Below are 9,405 nucleotides of genomic sequence, written 5' to 3'. Positions count from 1 at the left end.
TGGCGATGTGTTAGTGGATGGCGATGGTATAGGGGGAGGAGGGGGCGGGGATGGGTGACGGGGAGGGGGAGCTGGCTGGGGGGCAGAGAGAAAGAGAAAGATATGAGAGAAAAGAGAGGGGAAGGGAAGGGAAGGGAAGGGAAGGGAAGGGAAGGGAAGGGAAGGGAGGAGAGGGGAGGGGCTGGGCTGGGTATGGTGCAGGGGGTGGCGAAGGTGGGAGATGGGGGAGATGGAGGGAATTTTTTTATTTTTTTTTAAATTTGTTTAAATTTATTTAGTTTCATTTTTTTATGAGAAAAGACTTTTTTGCCCCTATAAATTGGTCACGTGAGGGTCACGTGACCAGTTTTTAACGGTAATGTGACAGACATGACGGAATATACTTAATTGAGCCATTTGAAAAATTATAGTCCTTAATTGAATCAAAGTGAAATCGGGATCCTCAACTGAAAATAGGGGTATATTTATAGTCCTTTTGCTAACATTTTCCCTTGTTCATATGGGTTGACCATATAAGGTATCAATTGATCTGTTAATCTCAATTACAGTGTTAATGAAAATGATATGTACAAATCTATTGACACCTCATATGGTACAGCCCGTATGGCCAGTTGTGAAAGTTCCAACAACATTACTTATATAACACACAAGGCTTTTTTTGGAATAAGCCAATTCATTTGGGACCTTGAGCATCCACTCTTTTTCCTGGCCCAAATTTTCCCAAACGGTAAAAGTTGTTTTATTAGGATCCCAGGGCCCATAGGTGGCAAGCAGTTATATGGATACGGTGCTTTACCCGTAGACGCTTCTCCACTGTTTGCCAAATATCGATGTTACCCCTTCAGTTTGCGAACCAGTATTTAGAACGTGAAAACACGCGCTCAAATCAGAGAGTAACCCCCTGTCACCAAGTTCCAACCTGCCGTTGGATTATCAGACAAACACGTCTTCAAAGCCAAAACGCAGAAGCAGAGACTGAGCCACCGAGTTTCGAATCTCTCTGTTCCCTTTCCGACTCACTAAATCGAAACTCAATCTTCAATCTTGGCCTCGGCTGCGAAGATGAGGAAGGAAGACACGGTCAAACTGATCAGCGCCGAGGGCTTCGAATTCGTGATCCACAAAGACGCCGCCATGGTCTCTCAGACCATCCGCAACATGCTCACATCTCCAGGTAAGGCCTTTCTTTGTTGAATTAATTTGAAAGTTTAGGGTTTTAATTGGAAGATTAGGGTTTGAAATTTGTAATCCTATGGTTTTGGCAGGGAGTTTTGCTGAAACTGAACATGGAGAGGTGACCTTCCCTGAGATCAGCACCACCATTCTTGAGAAGATCTGCAAGTATTTCTACTGGAACCTTCAATTCGCCAGGTTTAGATTCTCTTTTTCCCTTTTGCTTATATTAGAGGATTGATGGATTTCTGAACGTACTGTTTTCTTGGTCTATTAGAAGATTGATGGATTTCTGAATTGAATTTTATATTTGATCAATGAATAAGTTAGTTTGGTGTGTGCTATGTTGCTAAATTGAGAATCTTGGACCACACAGTCAAATAAAAAATCAATGTATAAGTTAGTACTTCATATAGTTTTCTTTTTCTTTTCTTCTCCTGTTCTTCAATGTATCTCATTCTTAAATTTCTTACTTATAATGTTTTAATCAAATGTGGGTTTATAATGACATAACTCTAGGAACATGAAAACCCAAAACTAAGAAAAGAAAGGTGGCACAAGAAACATATTGTTTAGGTAGGTGTAATACTTGATTAGCTTTTGGTTGTTCAATAATGGTTTTCGAGAAGGTTTAATCGGAATAATTGATATATTGCCCCTTGCACCAATTTCGATATGGGCAAGCTTGAATTGCTATGGTTGCTTGTTGGAACTAATCAAAATCTCAGGGCTTGATGAGAAGGGCTGTTTTCACTCGTTCTCTTTTTGCATAGTATTGACTTGTAATGTTGCTCTTTTGACAGTGGGAAGCAGACTGAGTTTCAAATTGAACCTGAATTGACTCTGGAGTTGATGATGGCAGCCAATTATCTCCATACATGAGCATATCATCTCTGCCTAGCCTCTTGGGTGACTATGACCTATTTATGATGTAAGAAAACTTCTTGGAATCGCTTCCTGAGATAAACATGAATGCTTTTAATTTTTATTGATTATATTTTCTGTTTAAGTTGGTTTAAATTTACTTTTTTTCCATCCTTGTGTTTGGTTACTTCAAGTGATTACCCAGAAGGATGTATGAAGATGTGGTTGTTCCCTAAGAGAGCTTGAAGAGCATAGGAATTCTACATTGCTGTCAGCACCAGAATTTTCTCACAGACTGCAATGTAGTATATATTCGAGGTTGTTGCACTCGGAACAGTGTTGTAGTCAAATTGCTGCAGTTGTAACTTATAAGATAAATGTAAGATTACTTTCCTAACATTAAGGATTAGTCTCAAACAGAGAAACATAATTAGAATAGACTTTTGCAAGTGGTTTTTCATGCTTACTCTATTCTCAGAGCTGATGTAAGTTAGTTGTGCTTGTTGACAAGGCAAAGATAAGTACAGTTATCCTCTAGTTATTGATATTCTTGGAGAGATAACATCCCCATACCTAATTTGGAGCCAATTTGGCATTGTTGTGATGTCTAAGAAATCACTTCTTTGTTGTGCTGGTAATAAGTTGCGAATGAAGCAAGTGGTAAACTAGTGTTGGATGTTTTGAAAGCAGCATAATAGCGTTTGGTAAATTTACTGTTAAGGTATTTAGGACATGTCTAATGAAAGAAATGGACATGATACTCAATGTACTCATATGTTTGATTGATTTTTTTTTATTAATAAACAAACTTATTTAGTAAGTTCATTTAGTACAATTTTGTAAGTTTAGTACAAATTATAATTTACAGCCCTGAGGTTTGGGGTGTTTTACAACTTGCAACTTATGGTTTTAATTTTTTCAATTTAGTACCCAATATTTTGATTTCCCTACAATTCACTATTGTCATATTTTTTAGTGCCTATATATATTTTTTTTCATTCTCTTCTTGTCAATATTATGTTATATCGAACTAATATTCAATATTCTCGTTAATTGATGCATCCACATCCTATCGCTAACAACCAACTCCTTCCAACCATCTTTGACATGATTTACGAGAACCCGCCATCAACCTGGCCATTCTTGCGTATCCCTGATCGTTGAGTGCCACAAACTCATTTTCTGCTCACGCATTCATTCGAACATCTTGCGTGCATTTCTCACATTTTCGCTTCTCCTATACATTTGGGTTCAATTTCATGAACTCCGTGGACCTCTTTGTCCACTTCAAGCCACTTCGAATGAGTCCCTAGCGCATAAAATGCTTTTCCAAGCACAAAATTTAGAAAATCTAGACTGGCATTGAAAAAGAAAAGGAGATATCATTGCAAATATTTACTCAAGAGGTCACTCTCCCCCCATGCCCAGATGGGGTGTACGTGTACCCACCATCGTTAATAATTGCATCCCTTTGTGTGCTTGATATAATGATTTTGAAATTGAATTAATGAGGATCCTATTGCTATTGGTGCTTTTCATGCAATGAAGAAAGGGATACCAACCTCTCAGGCTGCAGGCAACTCTGGTCCTTACGTTGCTTCTGTGTCAAGTGTAGCACCATGGATATTGACAGTTGCACCAAGTAGCATAGTTCGCCGGATCATCAACAAGGTTGTTCTTGCAATTGGAAAGACACTAGTTATACGTCTCATCAACTGCCTTTATTCTCCAAATAAAAAGTTTTCAATGTATATTTCTTCCACTTTTCTCTTATATATGTTTTAATGGGTTTTACACAAACAGGGGAATTCTGTGGAACACTCTCACATTAAATGGAACAAGTTTTCCTCTGATATATGGAAAAGATGCTTCAAGCAAACATTGCACTGAAGAAGTAGCTAGGTAATTCTTGTGCCCATGACTTTTACTGCAAACAATATGATTGATTTAATAAGAACCCGCAAGGGGTCACTCTCCCCCCAAGCCAGATGGGGTGTACTCACCATTGTCTTACCACCTTTTTATTTTTGGTCCTCAGGTTTTCTCTGATATTGTACATCTCTTTCTCACTCTCTCAGTCTCTCTCATCATGTTCAGATTTGGCTAGGAGGGTCGGACTGGCTAGAACAATTATTACAGTCAGATATAATTCATTGCTAATTTATTGTCCATTATTTAAACTGTAATAATCACAACCCAAAATATAGAAAATTTGGAGAAGCATTAATTGTGCAACCATTGTATTCTTTAAGAAATGGAAAATTAAAGTACCTTTTCCTTTATGGCATATAGTAGATTGTGTGAATGAATGACCTTTTTGGTGATAGCTAGGTTTGATCTGCTATATCCATACATGCATGCTTTCATATGGCAAAGCAAAGTCAAGTGTTAGACCACATGATAATGGGTTTGGTGTAATCCCTTGCATCCATTTGTATCCCGGATTAGCCAAGTCCAGGCTTTTGCAACAACTTTAAAACATTTGGGGAAAGAATTAACGTCCAAATCTGGTTAGTATCCTATGAATTTATAACTGTCTTTAGGGAACGAAAGGAAATCTGGATGCTTTAATGAAGATGAGAGTCTTTATCTTTTGTCCCAGTATAAAAAACTCTTCACCTGTGAAGTTTTTGAGCAATGAAAACAATGGCTAAGCAGGGAGGTCTTCTGTTTTATTATGCTTTCCCAATTCTCATTCTCGTTATGAGCTTAGTGTGCCAAGCCAGTGATGAGGATAGAAAGGTAAGAGTCATCTTGTTGCAAAACAATATTCTTATCTTTTGCTTGAGGATGGCAAGGTCATGCAATCTGCTTTGAATAGAAATAAAAATTGAAAATGAATTTTGTGAGGAACTATTTGAGCAATAGTAATTTCTTCTACTTGAAATGCAATGATGATGATGCAGGTCCATATTGTGTACTTGGGGTCACTTCCTGATGGGGAGTACTCACCATTGTCTCACCACCTTAATATTCTACAGAGAGTTGTCCAGAGCAGGTAGTCTATCTGGATCTATTGTGGCCTTTTTAGTCATAAAGCTAGTACTAATCTCTCTCTCTCTCTCTCTCTCTCTCTTCTCACTTTCAGTTCACCTGCAAATTTCTTGATAAGAAGTTACACAAGGAGTTTCAATGGATTTGCTGCCGAACTCACTGACCACGAAAGAGAGAAACTTTCTAGTGAGTGCTCTGAGACACTTTCTTATGCCAGTACAAAGGAGTAATATGGTCTGGTTTGTGAATTTATAATGTTTGTAAACTATGCATTGCAGACATGAGGGAAGTAGTCTCTGTCTTTCCGAGCAGAACATTCCAACTTCAAACAACAAGATCTTGGGACTTTATGGGTTTGAATAAGAAAATCCAACGTAGTGCCACTGTTGAGAGCGATATTATTGTTGGTGTGATTGACAGTGGAATTTGGCCTGAATCTGAGAGCTTTAAAGAAAATGGTTTTGGTCCTGTTCCCAAGAGGTGGAAAGGTGCTTGTAAGGGCGGTAAAAATTTCATTTGCAACAAGTATGTCCCATCAATTTTCAATGCTGATCAAGTGATATTGGTTGTTCATGTAAATAACAATTAATACTTTTAATAGTTATTCTTTTCAAAATAGGAAACTAGATCATAGGCATATTCTAACATAACCCCTATGGACGTATTCAGCTTGTCACAATTGTATAATGGTTTTGCCTTTGTATTTACTAGTATTTTATCAACAATATGAAATGTTCATTTTGCAGAAAGCTCATTGGAGCTCGATATTACACATCAGAGTCTGCAAGGGATGAAATAGGTCATGGCACTCACACTGCCTCAACGCTAGCAGGGAATGCTGTAAAGGATGTAAGCTTTTATGGACTTGCAAAAGGTACTGCAAGAGGAGGTGTTCCCGCTGCGAGAATTGCAGCATATAAAGTCTGCAGCTCGGGTTCAGGGTGTAGTTCACATGATATCCTGGCTGCTTTTGACGATGCTATTTCTGATGGAGTTGACATCATCACAATTTCAATTGGATATGGTTCTGCACATGATTTTTATCAGGATCCTATTGCTATTGGTGCTTTTCATGCAATGAAGAAAGGGATATTAACCTCACAGGCTGCAGGCAACTTCGGTCCTTCAGTTGCTTCTGTGTCAAGTGTAGCACCATGGATATTAACAGTTGCAGCAAGTAGCATAGATCGCCGGATCATTGACAAGGTTGTTCTAGCAAATGGAAAGACACTAGTTGTAAGTCTCATCAACTTCCTTAATTTCCGAAATAAAAAGCTATCAATGTACTTGTATATTTCTTCCATTTTTCTGTTATACACTTTTAATGGTCTTTACACAAACAGGGGAGTTCGTTGAACACTTTCACATTAAATGGAACAAGTTTTCCTCTGATATATGGAAAAGATGCTTCAAGCAAACATTGCACTGAAGCAACAGCTAGGTAATTCTTTTTCCCATGTCTTTTTAACTGCAGACAATATGATTGATTTGATAAGAAGCTAGAGTACTGACTACTTGGTGCATTTCAGAATTTGTGTTGAAGGTTGCCTTGACAGTGATTCAGTGAAGGGAAAGATAGTGCTATGTGATTCTGAATCTGGAAATAAAGGGGCATACGAAGCTGGTGCACTTGGTTCAATTTTAGTTAATTCTTACAGATATAATTTTTCTTCTGTTTTCCCATTACCTGCAACGACTTTATTGAAGGAAGAGTATAATGTAGTCATGTCCTACATGAACTCCACAAGGTATAGATTTCTTGGGATACTCATAAGGCGATTGTCTCATCATGTTTAATTTCTTTAAATGAATGATTGAATGATTGCCTTATTTTATAGAGATCCTCAAGCGAATATATTAAAAAGTGAAGTCATAAAAGATCGTGCTGCACCTACTGTCATTAACTTCTCTTCTCGTGGACCGAATCAAATTTTATTTGACATTATTAAAGTATGTGATTCTTGTCACCTACAGTTATCTGTCATATATGTTTATAGAATAATAAGAACAAATATGCTCTAATGTGTTTCAGCCAGATATAAGTGCCCCGGGGGTTGAAATTTTGGCTGCATATTCACCTGTTGCTTCCATCTCTAAAGACAAGAGGCGTGTAAAATACCATATATTATCCGGAACCTCCATGGCTTGCCCCCACGCTACTGGTGCAGCTGCATATGTTAAAACCTTCCACCTTGATTGGTCTCCGGCTGCCATCAAATCATCTCTTATGACTACTGGTAACATTGTCTTCATAATAGCTATTTCTTCATTAGTGTCATTTTGAATTCTAAAATTATGATATTACCAAATGTTTTTTGTACCTGTAGCGTGGCCCATGAATGATTCCACCGGTGAATTTGCTCATGGATCTGGACATATCAATCCTGTAAAAGCTATAAACCCGGGGCTTGTATATGAAGCTTCTGAAGAAGATTACATAAAGTTGCTATGCATGAGGTATGATGAAGGCAAAGTTAGACTCATATCAGGAGATAACATCACATGCCCTACAGGTTCTGATAAAGGATCTCCAAAGGATCATAATTATCCTTCAATGGGAGCTAAAGTTGCACCAATGGATCCTTTTAAGGTCGAGTTTCATAGAACAGTTAAGAATGTTGGCCTTGCAAATTCTATTTACAAGGCCACAATCTTCTCAACTGCCAAAGTTGATATCAAAGTGGTTCCTGAAGTTCTTTCCTTCAAGTCCTTGAATGAGGAGAAGACTTTTGTTGTGACCATTGCTGGAATTGGTTTGCCAGATCGATCACATGTGTCTACATCACTGGTTTGGTCTGATGGTACTCACAGTGTTAGAAGTCCAATTCTCGTATATACACCAGTCTTGTACCTAGAGCATGAGTAATGACACATACATTTGTAAAAGGGTTGAGGTGAATAAAAAATAAAGAAAATTCAGCTTAAGTTTCTTGTGGCCGTCTTTTTTATTGTCAAAAACCTTTTGCCAACAAAATTACATGCAGTCTGGGGTGTACTCACCTTTAGTGTTGCCAAGTATCTGCTATTCATGCATGCAGCATATGCTTTCTTATTGCAGAAAAGCACATTTCTTTGATGTATTTGAATATTTTATCATCCTACAGGAAAGCAATACTAACACACAAGTGCAGGCATGAAAATAATTTCCAGCAAAATTCAAATATAGAAATGGAAATAAAAATGTATTTACTGGTTTACATTATCAGCATTACCAAACACATGAATGAGAATGTTTACATTCATTTTCCTCTCGAAAATGCATAAGAATTGATTTCTCAAGAATTGAATTCCACGAACTAAACATAAACAAATGTCTAACAAAAATAAATTGGTACAAATAGCATTTGCATTAGGGAATGGACCATGTGTCCATGTATATGGAATAACGGTTATATCATCCTACAAATTTAGAACTGTAGTTAAAGTAATCCATTGTATCAGGTGAGCTGTAACTCCAAAGATGCATTTAGTTTTAATGGAACGAAATAAATTCTGGATTCCTAATGTGTGTGAGAATTTAACAATGGCTAAGTGTGGAGTTCTTCTGTTAGCCAAGGACATTACTACTTCAAACAACAGATATTGGGACTTTATGAGTTTCAATGGCTGAGAGCGATGTTATTTTTTTTTGGTAAGCTGGAGGGCCTAACTGAGAGCGATGTTATTGTTAGTGTGGTTGATGGTGGAATTTGGCTTGAATATGAGAGTTCTAAAGATGAGGGTTTTGGTCCTGCACCCAAAAAGTGGAAAGGAGTTTGTAAAGCAGCCAAAAATTTCACTCCAAAAAAGCATGTACTCTCAAACCCTAAACCCTAAAAATATGCATCATCTGATTAACTTGAACAATAATTACATTCAGATATGGTTGTCTTGAATTCATTCATTTAATGAAATTTTAAGTCTTGATAAAAAAAAAAAAAAAAAAGCTTTTCAACTAGGACATTAGTGTGGTTTATTGTTCATTATTTATACTGTAATCTTCATAATCCAAAAAAAGAGGAAATATAAGAGCGCTATCTTTTCCTTTATGGCATATAGTAGATTCTGTGCGTGAATATGAACCTTTTTGGTGATAACTAGGTCTGATCCGCTATATCCATAGATGCATGCTTTCTTATTTCAAAGCAAAGTCAAGTATTAGACCACATGATAATGGGTTTGGTATAATAATGGATGGTTGACTGCCTTTGCAATCCTTTGTATCCCGGATTAGCCAAGCCCAGGCTTTTGCAACAACTTTAAACCATTCGGGGAAAGAATTAATGCTAATCCAAATCGACTTGGATTAGCATGCTATGAATTTATAACTGTCTTTAAGGAAGGAAAGGAAATCGATCTGGGTGCTTTAATGAAGATCAGAGTCTTTATTTTTTG

General features: G+C 37.4%; 1 protein-coding gene and 1 pseudogene across 2 annotated transcripts; both read left to right on the top strand.

Annotated features, from left to right (window-relative positions):
• The first annotated feature begins 838 nt into the window (after positions 1-838).
• Positions 839-2,723, top strand: LOC147296486 (BTB/POZ domain-containing protein). The gene is made up of 4 exons (XM_086229093.1): positions 839-1,174; positions 1,266-1,371; positions 1,977-2,104; positions 2,232-2,723. The coding sequence occupies exons 1-3, from the start codon at positions 1,063-1,065 to the stop codon at positions 2,053-2,055; spliced, it is 297 nt and encodes a 98-aa protein (XP_086085219.1). The 5' UTR covers positions 839-1,062; the 3' UTR covers positions 2,056-2,104; positions 2,232-2,723.
• Positions 2,724-4,799: 2,076 nt separating this feature from the next.
• LOC147296485 (subtilisin-like protease SBT4.3) lies at positions 4,800-7,943 on the top strand (annotated as a pseudogene). The gene is made up of 9 exons (XR_015121082.1): positions 4,800-5,035; positions 5,126-5,217; positions 5,310-5,556; positions 5,778-6,267; positions 6,375-6,472; positions 6,561-6,779; positions 6,870-6,981; positions 7,064-7,268; positions 7,359-7,943. The product of XR_015121082.1 is annotated as a subtilisin-like protease SBT4.3 (transcript).
• Positions 7,944-9,405: the final 1,462 nt, after the last annotated feature.

This window comes from Dryas octopetala, chromosome 1, assembly GCF_963921425.1.
Source record: "Dryas octopetala chromosome 1, drDryOcto1.1, whole genome shotgun sequence".
NCBI lineage: Eukaryota > Viridiplantae > Streptophyta > Magnoliopsida > Rosales > Rosaceae > Dryas > Dryas octopetala.
The sequence above is the reverse complement of the archived record's forward strand: the minus strand, read 5'-3'. Positions and strand labels throughout refer to the sequence as shown.